The 12,295-nt window shown below is 43.8% G+C and overlaps 2 protein-coding genes across 5 annotated transcripts in view; one reads left to right on the top strand and one right to left on the bottom strand.

Annotated features, from left to right (window-relative positions):
* The window catches only part of Inpp1 (inositol polyphosphate-1-phosphatase), a 47,959-nt gene extending 41,197 nt beyond the window's left edge, over window positions 1-6,762 (bottom strand). Inside the window, exon 1 of one of the 2 annotated variants that reach the window (XM_063267168.1) lies at window positions 6,655-6,762. In XM_063267168.1, coding sequence (XP_063123238.1) covers window positions 6,655-6,694 — 40 coding nt within the window. In that variant the 5' untranslated portion in view covers window positions 6,695-6,762. The remainder of the gene's footprint in view (window positions 1-6,654) is intronic. The other variant, XM_063267169.1, reaches the window with a different exon arrangement.
* Window positions 6,763-6,781: 19 nt separating this feature from the next.
* Hibch (3-hydroxyisobutyryl-CoA hydrolase) overlaps window positions 6,782-12,295 on the top strand; it is a 79,715-nt gene continuing 74,201 nt past the window's right edge. For 2 of the 3 annotated variants that reach the window (NM_001013112.2, NM_001398668.1), the window contains exon 1: window positions 6,782-6,925. In NM_001013112.2, the coding sequence (NP_001013130.1) occupies window positions 6,891-6,925 (35 nt within the window). In that variant the 5' untranslated portion in view covers window positions 6,782-6,890. The remainder of the gene's footprint in view (window positions 6,926-12,295) is intronic. The other variant, XM_063266939.1, reaches the window with a different exon arrangement.

The following is a 12,295-nucleotide window of genomic DNA, read 5'->3' as shown; positions in this document are numbered from 1 at the left end:
TCTTGGAGTAGGGACATTCCAAGTTGGGAGAGATAGAGGCAGACAGGCAGGGATACAAGGCAAGAGGGAGGGAACAAAGGGAGACTCAGAGAGACAGAAACGGAGAGACACAAGAAGGGAGAAGGAAGAGGAGAGAGAAGGGAGAGGGACGAGGAGAGAGAGAGGTGAGGGGAGGCAAACAGAGATCTAGGGTGACTGGGGGACCATTTATGCATCATCGCACCTAGCACACCTGACGGGCACATCTGGCAGCAGCAAGTGATTATGCAAGCTGCCTGCCGATAGGTCCCTGAGGGCTGGCTAGTGAGGATGCCTGATTGCTAACGCCCTTCCCTCGCTGCAGGAGGTAGAAAGACTGGTAAGGGTAAGAGGGGAACAGGACACACACACACACACACACACACACACACACACACACACACACACACACACACACACGAACTCACAGAGACTGTGGCAGCACACACAGGGCCTGCACAGGTTCAAAGAAGATGGGGCACCAGTGCTGAGTGGGATAAAAATGAACAAGAGGTCCCATCCCTAACCAAGAAGTTATCTTTAAACTACAACCACTTACAAGCAAAAACTTGAAAGTTTTCTTCAATGGGGTCTTACTGAATACATAAACCACACTTAAGGGTAGGCCCCATCTCCAACAATAGATGGCCAACACAAACCCAATGGTGCTTTTGTAGACTTCATATTGCTGTGTTTGGGCAAATTTTATCCTACTGGTCTTTTGTTTATGTATTAGGGGTTTTTAATTTGTGTTTCTATGGGCTTTGGCTTTCTGTGTATGTGTTTGTTTGGCCTTTTCTTTCTTTATTTTGATTTGTTTGTCTGGTTGTTTTTTAGAGAGAGAGAAAAAGGCAAGGAGTTAGGTGGGTGGGGAGCTGGAGAAGATCTGGGGCGAATTAAGGGAGAAGAAATCATGATCATAATATATTGTAAGAAAAAATGTTTTCAATTAAAAAAAAAAGGGAAAGTATTTCCACGTATTAACAATTTTGGTTGTGGAAGGGTTTATTTTACTGTGGATACAAAACCAGGAGAAAGAGTTAGATTTCATTACTTAGCCTAGTGCACCTCTAAAATCTCGGGCTCCATCAGGCCACTTCACTGCACATGTAGAATAAGAAAATGGCAGTGCTGTTAAGAGGAGTGCTGTTTAGTCTTGTGACGTGAGAGGAGGTATATGTTTCTTTTGCGGATGTATGCACAGCTCAGCATTGTTGATGGTAGCTACCGAGTCAAGGCCTGTTTCCTAAACGTATCTGTGATAGAAATTGAGGAGAGCTAGAGGCCTTCAGCTGTGTAATCTCATTTGCTTACTTGAGTGCAGGTTGAACTTCATACAGGTATCATCTGTGTACCCTGTGTGCCAGGTCCCTGCAGCCAGCAGAGAGAGAAATGTGAGAAGGAAAGCTGGTTCACCATGACTTTGGGCAGACTTCTGTAATCTGACTCCCAGCAGGTTTTTTTTTTTTTTTAAAACATATTTAAGCATATATTTAACTTCAGATAAAGTTTCCTCTTAACAATTATCACAACAAAATGGTATGGCTAAATTGAAACACAATTTCAAAGTATGCACCTTTGCAAAGTACCTACGACCTCTTCAACGCGAATAGGTTCTATTGAGTGAAAAGCAATGGTGCGGGTAAGGGGATTAGCGTGAAGCTTGGCTCTACAGAATGGTAGAGATCACCAGGTTATTAGCACAGCCATCCCAGTCTTGTGGATGAAAAAAAAAAAAAGGTATGCACCTCCCTTCTGTGGAAGAGAAAGGTGTGTTAAAAAATTCTTGTTTCTCTATTGCTGTTCGTAAATGGGTGGGGGTGCTTATGAACGTCTACAGTTGTGCTGCATGTAAGGGTGTACTGAGACTGCCACATTCACTGGATAAATTACATCCTTGCAGGGTGTATGCTATGAAACAGCTGATTCCATTTTTCTTTTTAGTTAAACGACGTTAAACTTCAAGCTGTCCTTGACTAGAAGTCACCTTGGTTTTTTGTGTTTTTTTTTTTTTAATTTTTTTTTGTTCCTCCTCAATAATTTTGTGAATTACACATTGTAAATTGTTTCCACTATTCCAAGAATTGACTGACCATAAAATACTTCATGGTATGTTAACTGTGTATCCATAACATGTATTTTTCACATGATAATAAAAACAAAACAAACAAACAAAAAAAACCCACTTCAAATTCTGCTTTTTTTAAATCACTTCCTAACTTGTCATAAAAGGTCTTTCTGTCTTTAGTCTGGGCCACTTTCATTTTCCTATTCCTGATAAGAGTGTTAAGTCTGGCCTGGTCGTAAAAATACTTTTTTTTTTTTTGCCATGCAGCATCTCAATGTTACCTCTTGGCTAGCAACACAATAACAATTCAACCCTGATGTTGGTTTCTGTATTGTTGGACATGCTATAGGGACTTAATTTAAGGATCACTTGCAGCTTGATAAATTTTATATTCTTATTTTTATCTACACAATCAGGTCTATAGGGTATCATTTTGTGCAGTGTGTAAAGACTGTCTTTGTATTATTCAAATGCTGATTTCTGTGGCAGAGATAGGAATGCAGGCTAGACCTCAGCACTGTTAAACATCACCTGTCCTAGTGTTTTGTAAATACTCCCCCCAAACCTTCTGATTGGTTTAATAAAGAGCTGAAATGGCCTATAGTAAAGAAGGAGACAATTGGTGGGACTTTGGGCAGAGGGATAGGAACTCTGGGAGAATGTGTGAGGCGAGAGATTTGCTATTAAGATACAGAGGAATTTGGACTTATGAAACAAAGGAAAGGTAATAAGCCATGTGGCAGAACATAGACTAATATAAATGGGTTAATTTGGGTTAAAAGAGCTAGTTAGAAACAAGTAAGCTAAGGCCTAAAGCTTTCACAAATAATAAGTGGTCTCCATGTGGTTATTGGGAAGCTGGCAAATTATAAAAAGTCCAACAGTTTCATTACCCCAATCAAAATGTAAAAGTTATTCATACCCAAAATCTCTTGTGTGATCAGCTAAATGACACTTAAAATATATAGTTCGAGGAAGAAAATTAGTGGCTCTTGGGAGGGAGAGCTCGGTTGGAAAATGTTTGCCTGAAAAGCCTGAGAACCCGAGTGTGACTGGCACAGTTCCAGGCTTATACTCCCAGAGCATGAGAGGCAGGGACAGGTAGACCATGGGTCTTGTAGTCTCTCCAGCCTAGCCTAGTGAGCTCCAGGCCCAAGAAAGAGGAATTTTAATCCAGCAATGCGTATGCCCTGACAAGGGATCACATCCCAGAGACCTAGGTCTGTGTGATCCAGCTGGAACGCAGACACGCCACACACCTTGACTCCCTCAGGGTAGAACACAGAGGTGACCTTAGTATACTCCTTCAAGGTAAAGTTAGTCTGTAGAGCAAGCAGGCGTGTTTGACAGTGACATCTAGGTGACATTGAGGTGCAGATAAAGGGACCGAGTGTGTCAAAGAGAATACACACAACTCTCAGGAGAACCCTGGGAAGAGGAACTATTTAAGAGCAGCACAGGGAGAGTCGGTCGGGAGTCAGTGCAGTGCAGTGGAGCTTCTGCACGAGTTCATGCAGTTCAGTGCAGGTCAGCAGAGGCAGTTGAAGCCAGAGAATAAGAAAGAAGGAATCAGAAGATTAGAACAGATTCCCACCTAGGTTGAGGCCAAGCAGAGCAATTTAGTGAGAAACAGAAAGAAGTCAGATTGAATCAGTCACTTGGAGAGGAGGTTGAGCCCGAACAGCTGAATAGAACCAGCCAGCAGAATTTAGAAATACCCTGAAAGGGAGAGTTTATTCAGCAGTATGTCTCAGAGGCTGCAACGTTCTAGGCCCAGGTTAGCAGACAGAGGCTGGGAGATAGTACATTGGCTAGAAGTTTCCAGGACTAGGCCTAGGGATGGGTTAGAATGGAGAGACAAATGGTCTGGGCTCATCTGAAGCTGTGAGAGCTTGGATACGGCTCTCATTCATCCCTTCCTCAGAGGAAATCAAAACAACATTTGTGTTTACAACTCATCTTATAAACAAGATGGGATGCTGAGGAACGACTCTCACCCGTGACCTCCATATGGACTTGTACTCCTCAATGCACGCACACTTGGACATGCATGAACAGACACTGCACCCAGTTCCAAGAAAGAAAATACATAGGAGTCAAACAGAGGGGGCAAGGGGAAGTCATGGGATGTCAAGGCCGAACAGAAGAAGCTAGAGGTCGGAACATGAGGTGATGTTGCTAAAAAGAGCAAGGTCAGAGGACGAATGCTGCTGCGGGTCCTGTGGGCTATGTGAACGAATCTTGAAAAGTGCTATGTGGAGTAAAAGCTAATTAGCTAATTGTAAAAGCCCACATATCGACTATACACTATGTGCCCAAGGCAGGCATATGTGCCATCAGGCAGAGTACCTCTGTGGTCTCTGCTTCCCTTGAAGTCAGGGCAGGAACTATGCATAAACTGTAAGGTGAAGTAAGCCCTTTCCTCCCCAGGTTGCTGTTTGTCATGGTCTACCACAGCAATAGAAAGCAAGCTAGGTTAGAGGTGTTTTCCTTAAAGAATAATAAAATACTATACAATTAGTAGTGATGCTGAGGGTAGGGTTGCTTTCTTAATGTACAAAGTGAAAAATGCATGGTCCTTTTCCCCCTCTTTTTAAGGAAATTAATAGGGGCTATCAAGATAATTCATTGAGTAAAGGCACTGCCTCTAAGCCTGACAAACTGAATTCATCCCTGAGAACCACACGGTGGGAGGAGAAAACCAATTCCTGCAAGTTGTCCTCTGACCTCTGCATATATACCATTGAACTTGAATGTGTATAGATACACCAAATAAATAATAAATAAATAGAAGTTTCAATGGCAGAGAATTAAATCAAAATAGGGCCCCCTTTCACATGACGTCAGGAAAAGGATGATTTGGCTCTAGCTACAATAGAAAAGCTCATTTTCCCAGTAACATATGCTGGATAAGCTAACAGATTCTTTCTTTTCTGAATGAATAGGACATGATGTCTTTTGACAGTGAAGCCAAATCGGGACTACTTGTACCTATCTGAGGACTATTTGCAGGTCAGGAATTCTTTGTGTCTGGTGTCTTCCACTTGTATGGTGTCTGTCAGCTTTCTTTGTTCTCTAGTTATTAACATATTTGATCCAGGACAGAAAGATAACTTCTGATCAAGTATCTTATAATATCCTAAAGACTAAGAATAACTTCTTTAAGGTCAGGGTATATTTTGGTGGATGATACACACCCCTTTAATTTCCCACTCTTTGAAACTCTTCTTGGAATTCCTCATTTCTTATAAATATGCCAATACCTTTTTGTTGATTAAATGCTTACAGTTAGACATCTGTGTGAGTCCAGAAGAAACTCAAGAGTAGCAGGGGTCTTGGTTAGGGTTTTACTGCTGTGATTATACACCATGACCAAGGCAACTCTTATAAGGACAGAATTTAATTGGGGGTGACTTAAAGGTTCAAAAGTTCAGTCTGTTATCATCAAGGTGGGGGTATGGTAGCGTTCAGGCAGGCATGGTGCAGGAGAAGTTGAAAGTTTAATATTTTGTTCGGAAGATAAACAGCTGATAATTGGCTTATAGGCAGCTAGGACAGAGTCTTAAAGACTATGCCCACAATGACACAGTTCCTCCAACAAGGCTAAACCTACTCCAACAAGGCCACACCTCCAAATAGTGCCACTCCCTGGGCCAAGCATATTCAAATCACCACGGTGTGTAGTTAAATATGAGTATTTAATAAGCTGCTTTCCAGAGTAGGTATGCTTTTGCTGATTACAGCGATTTCTAGTTTGTGAGCATTCTCTTAATCAGATATTTTGTCTGTTAGAGGAAGACCAGGGGTTTGTAACTTTTCCCAAAATAATTAGCAATGTTCAAAGCAAGTTCAGCTATATAGAGTACTAAAGGATACTGAGCTTTCCTTCTTATCAAATGCATCTCATCTGTTCGTTTCAAAGATTTGATTTACTTATTTTTCCTAGACAGGGTCTTGCTGTGTAGTCCAGGTGAACATTTTCCTGCTTCAGCTTTTTTTTTTTTTTTTTTTTTTTTTATTATTAACTTGAGTATTTCTTATATACATTTCGAGTGTTATTCCCTTTCCCAGTTTCCGGGCAAACATCCCCCTCCCCCCTCCCCTTTCTTATCGGTGTTCCCCTCCCTACCCTCCCCCCATTGTCCCCCTCCCCCCAACAGTCTAGTTCACTGGGGGTTCAGTCTTCTGCTTCAGCTTTTTGAGTGCTGGAATTACAGGGGTGTGTCATCGGGTCTGATTTAAATTTACCATTTCATTTAAAAATTATTAAAATTACACAAAACTACTTCAGATCAATCAATACCTGCTGGTTAAACTTAAAAGCCAAACGTAGATAATCAACTGGGCGTTTCCCACGACAACCTAATTTAGAGGGCAAACTCCTTTCTTTTTCATCCAGGTTTTCTCCTTCTCTCTTTGCTTTGATTATCCATCTCTCTGCTTTTCTCTTGGCTCCTCCCCCTCTTCCCCTCGTCTAGTTACGCCCCTAGCCAGGCCCCGCCCCACTTTTACCAGGGTCCCGGCCCCGCCCCAGCTGTGTCTGGTCTGGCCCTGCCCACAGCTCTTACTCGTTTCCTCACGCTCTTGTTTTGCTTGGCCTGTGAGCATAGAGCAGCGGAAGTTCGGGGGGTGGGCCGCTCTGGCCCTCTGGAGCGCAGCGGAAGTGCAGCGGTAGGCCGCTCTGGCCCTCCGGAGGAATTGTCAGTGACCCTGGCTCTTCTAGGTTCTGGTCGGCGGTGGGCGGGTCTGAGAAGTGCAGGTGGAGTTGCTACGTTCTGCTAATTCATCTCTAGGGTTTTAGGCCATGGGGCAGCAGTTTGTGTGGCGGCTCCAGTCGAGGTGAGTTGGTAAGCGAGGCAGAGCTAAGGGCCGGCTCTCCTTGGGAAAAGGCTCGCGACTGTCATCTCAGGCCTCGCAGATCTAGCCGCCCTTGTTTGGCAGCCTTCTGCTGAATTCACTGGCCGCCGGCCGCAGCGGCATTCGTCCTCTGACTTTGCTCTTTTTTGCAATAGCAACTTCATTTTCTGATCTCTAGTTTCTGTTCTGCCTTGACGTCCCAAGATTTTCTCTCCTACGCCCCACTCTGTTTGACTCCTATTTATTTTCTTTCTTGGAACTGGGTGCAGTGCGGGGACGCGCCACCTCTGTGTAGGGTATTTTCTCAAGTCACACAGAAGTGATGGGTTGTGTACCTTGGCTTCGAGTAACTTGATTAGCTTTTCAGCCAGCTGTAGTAGCAGCGCAGGTAATTGGAACTCACAGAATAATGTGGCCATTTAACGTGGCTTGAAGGAACGTAAGTGCAAATATAAACTTTTTAAAAGTGCCTCTCACTGCAGTCGGACCTCGGCAGAGGGAAATGTGGTAGCACCTCTTTTAGGAGCTTTGACTTGTGTAATTTCTTTCCCCAGTACCATACACAAAAACTTCAATTGCCCCCTGTGAAACGCTTCCCTGAAGTACTTTTTGGGTGATGAAATGTTTACTGTTAGACATCTGTGTGGTCTAGGAGCACCTCAGCAGTGGAACGCACCCTTGTTAAGTCTGCACGTTCCTTATGCCTTATAGTCTGTTGTGGAAGGTTCCTGCAAAGGCATAGAATGTTCATTCTAAATGAATAGTTAACCCCGTTGGAGCTAGAGCGATGGCTCAGTGGTTTTAAGAGCTTACACTACTCTTAAAGGACAGGCTGAGAGGACATTCCTGTGTGGCTCATCACTACCTTTAACTCATATGTAATTAAAAATACATCTTAAAAAATAGTGCTTTTTCAGCACAAAGTACCAACATTGTATCTAATGATTTGATTCTCAGGTAACTTTGTTACACATTGAAGTTGCCTTCTCTTTTTTCTTTTGTGTTGAATACTGGCATGTGCTCACGTATTCATTCTTGTTGCTTTTTTGAAGATGGCAAATTCTAATTTGGGAACCGTGCAGAAGAGGCAGGCATATTAACAAAGTTAATTTCTTCTTGAAAGATTCTGTCATTACTGTGTGACTCAGCTTGTCCCTATTTCACTCCACATTTCAACATGTAAACTGCTGGGACCAAATTGGACAGCATTGACCTGGGGTCTCCCTTTTCTAGATCCAGTCCTGGGATGGATATTACCCTAGCAAAAGGGATTGGATCCAAGGTCATGCAGTCAAGAGGAGAGGATTCCACAAATGTGGAAGGAGATCTGAGGATGTTTCTGGAAGGAAAGGGGTGGGTGTGTCTTGGTTGATGTGATTGGGCAATGCCATTGAACTTAGCCTCCTTTTGCTCCTCTGGTGTTGGCCTGTGTTCCTACCACTACAGGGCCAATTTAGCAGTTGGGTGGTTTTCTCTGTCTCAACATCATTTCTTTTTTTTTATTAACTTGAGTATTTCTTATATACATTTCGAGTGTTATTCCCTTTCCCGGTTTCCAGGCAAACATCCCCCTCCCCCCTCCCCTTCCTTATGGGTGTTCCCCTCCCAACCCTCCCCCATTGCCGCCCTCCCCTCAACAGTCTAGTTCACTGGGGGTTCAGTCTTAGCAGGACCCAGGGCTTCCCCTTCCACTGGTGCTCTTACTAGGATATTCATTGCTACCTATGAGGTCAGAGTCCAGGGTCAGTCCATGTATAGTCTTTAGGTAGTGGCTTAGTCCCTGGAAGCTCTGGTTGCTTGGCATTGTTGTACATATGGGGTCTCGAGTCCCTTCAAGCTCTTCCAGTTCTTTCTCTGATTCCTTCAACGGGGGTCCTATTCTCAGTTCAGTGGTTTGCTGCTGGTATTCGCCTCTGTATTTGCTGTATTCTGGCTGTGTCTCTCAGGAGCGATCTACATCCGGCTCCTGTCGGTCTGCACTTCTTTGCTTCATCCATCTTGTCTAATTGGGTGGCTGTATATGTATGGGCCACATGTGGGGCAGGCTCTGAATGGGTGTTCCTTCAGTCTCTGTTTTAATCTTTGCCTCTCTATTCCCTGCCAAGGGTATTCTTGTTCCCCTTTTAAAGAAGGAGTGAAGCATTCACATTTTGATCATCCGTCCTGAGTTTCATTTGTTCTAGGCATCTAGGGTAATTCAAGCATTTGGGCTAATAGCCACTTATCAATGAGTGCATACCATGTATGTCTTTCTGTGATTGGGTTAGCTCACTCAGGATGATATTTTCCAGTTCCAACCATTTGCCTAGGAATTTCATAAAGTCATTGTTTTTGATAGCTGAGTAATATTCCATTGTGTAGATGTACCACATTTTCTGTATCCATTCCTCTGTTGAAGGGCATCTGGGTTCTTTCCAGCTTCTGGCTATTATAAATAAGGCTGCGATGAACATAGTGGAGCACGTGTCTTTTTTATATGTTGGGGCATCTTTTGGGTATATGCCCAAGAGAGGTATAGCTGGATCCTCAGGCAGTTCAATGTCCAATTTTCTGAGGAACCTCCAGACTGATTTCCAGAATGGTTTTACCAGTCTGCAACCCCACCAACAATGGAGGAGTGTTCCTCTTTCTCCGCATTCTCGCCAGCATCTGCTGTCACCTGAGTTTTTGATCTTAGCCATTCTCACTGGTGTGAGGTGAAATCTCAGGGTTGTTTTGATTTGCATTTCCCTTATGACTAAAGTCAACATCATTTCTTTGATGAGAACTTTCAAACGTGTTGTACATTTAGTTATTCCGAGTCTTACGTTGAACGCTTCAGTTGCACCTCAAATGTGTGCAATTGTGTATACTAGATTTATAAATGATCTCCATCACTCATTTTTGTCTTTTGTTTTGGATGAGCCGACTACACTGTGTGTTTGCTTATGGCAGTTCTGTACACACAGTTTCTGTTGTTGGTTCTCTCCCCACTCTCCTCCCCTGGCTTAGTGTGCTGGCCAGCCCTCCTCCTCCACTCTCTAGCTCTTCTGATTCATGGCACTTTGGTCTTTTACTGTCATTTCCTCCCTTTCACCCTGCAGCCTTCCCTTAAGACCCTTTTCTGCTCTCATGGTCCTGGTTTAGTTCTATAACCCATGTTTACCCTGTATATATAAATCTAGCATCCACAAACGTGCTATATTGGTCTGAGCCTGGGATATCTTACTTAACATAGTGTGCAGACTGGTTTTTATGTCAACTTGACACTAGCTGGAATCATCTCAGAGGAGAGAATCTTAATTCAGAAAACACCTCCATAAAATGGGGCTTTAGGTTATCCTGTAGGGCATTTTCTTAATTAGTGACTTGCATGGGAGGACCTGGTTCATTATGGATGGTGATATCCCTGGACTGGTGGTCCTGGGTGTTATAAGAAAGCAGTCTGAATAAGCCATGACAAACAAGCGATAAGCAGCCCTCCTACATGGCCCCTTCATCAGTTCTTGCCTCCGGGTTCCTGTCCAATTTGAGTTCCTACTCTGTCTTCCTTCAGTGATACATAGGGATAGGAAAATGTAAGCCAAATAAACCCTTTGTTCCCCAAGTTGCTTTTGGTCATGATGTCTCATTGCAGCAGTAGAAACCCTAACTAAAAACACAGAGTAACTTAACGGTTCCTGTTTTCCTGCAAATGTCATACCTTTCCTGCTATAGAATTCTGTTGTGCCTATGTGCCACAGTGTCCTTTATCTGAGTTCTTGATGGCTGTCTAGGCTGCTTCCATTTGTTTGCTGTTGTGAATGATGCAGCAGGAAACATGAGCATCTAAGCACCAATTTGGTAGGGCCTATAGTCTTCTAATGTTATCTATTTCTCTCACCCTCACAAACCTTATCTCTTCTCGTAGACTCAGAATTATATATATCACCCTCAGTTTAGCACTTGTACATTTTGCAGAAACTCGATGGGCTTACTTCTTCCAGCTCAAGTAAGTTCTATATGTGAGTGCTACCTAGATCTTAGCGAGTTTTACTTCAGTGCCTGCTCTCATCAGCTTAGAAGCTCTCATAAGTGCCTTCCTGGTAGTGGAGTTGAATAAAAGTTTACTAGCCCGGATCTCAAGGATTTGAATCTAAGCTTACTTTATGAGTAAAATAATCTGTTGTAGCTACTGGGAAGCACTGTGCTGGGCACTGGTTATCCTGTAGGCAGTGTGGGCCAGGTATTCCTACAAATCCTTAAGTAAATACTTAAGGCAGAGTGATATTCAGTTACTGACCTTGATAAGTGTTTTAAAGGAAAAAGAGCAGATTGTGTACAGCCAGCTTTAGATAGAGGAGTCTAGCTAACTCTGTCAAAAGATTGCTGTTACGCAATATACCTGCTGCCCTCTGCCTACCTACATTGTTTGACTCCTGCTGCTTGCTGCCTCTGTCCTTCCCGTCGGTGCAATCTGTGAGGCTTACTTTGCATTTTTAAATTTCTGTGCCAGGAGACACAGACCCAAACAGACCAAGTAGAAGCATTTAGTGATGGTCACAACACGATAGCAGTGGGGACCAGGAGGGGACCGCTGGGTGAAGGAGAAGTGTCCCCGCCAGCGGGGACCCAGTTATTCAGGGTCCCGAAGAGGCTTTCTACCTGTGGGCCAAAAGGGTGAAGAGAAGAAGGAGACCAAGCAAAAGTTCTGTTGTCAAGGTCTCGTTTATTGGGATGAACATTGCAGCTTTTAAGGCTTTCAGGTAGGGGGAGTGACCTTTGTGAAATATGAAGGAGGGGGAGATGAGGGTATAGGCAGTGATAGCTGGAGGCAAAGAGGTCAGGCGATGAGGTCAGGTGGTGGAGACACTGGGTGTTGACTGAGGAGATAACTGGTATCTGCTCGAGCTGAGGCATCCCTTGAATGTTATACTCCTGTGCCATAAATTCATGGGAGAGGCTTTATCCAACAATCTTAAGATTTATGGCAGTCATCTTCGGGGTGAGTCTCTGTGGCCAAACAGCTCAGAGTCACTTTGAACCATGCAGTCAAAAAGCGGCTAGGCCCAAATCCAATATGGCTCCGTGCATCTCCCCCATTTTTCTTTTAAAAAAAAAAAAAACATTAGGTGGAAGTAGTGGTCTGAGAGAGATCAGACATGCCTCACAGAGTGCCCAGCTCGGCATGGCAAGCCACTCTTGCAGTTAGGACTGCACCCCAATGGCTAGCAATGAACTTATGCTGTAACACACCGTTCTGGGCTATACGTGTGTGTTATCGGGGGAGAAACTGGGCAGAGGAGCATTTGACCGGCCCGCACATTTAAAGGGGGTGTAGCCACCTTTGTCCTAGGATCGACCTCTCAAACCCCAGCCTTATCTGTCATAGGA

This window comes from Rattus norvegicus, chromosome 9 (assembly GCF_036323735.1).
Source record: "Rattus norvegicus strain BN/NHsdMcwi chromosome 9, GRCr8, whole genome shotgun sequence".
NCBI lineage: Eukaryota > Metazoa > Chordata > Mammalia > Rodentia > Muridae > Rattus > Rattus norvegicus.
Note: the sequence above shows the minus strand (reverse complement) of the source record. Positions and strands in the feature narration are given on the sequence as shown.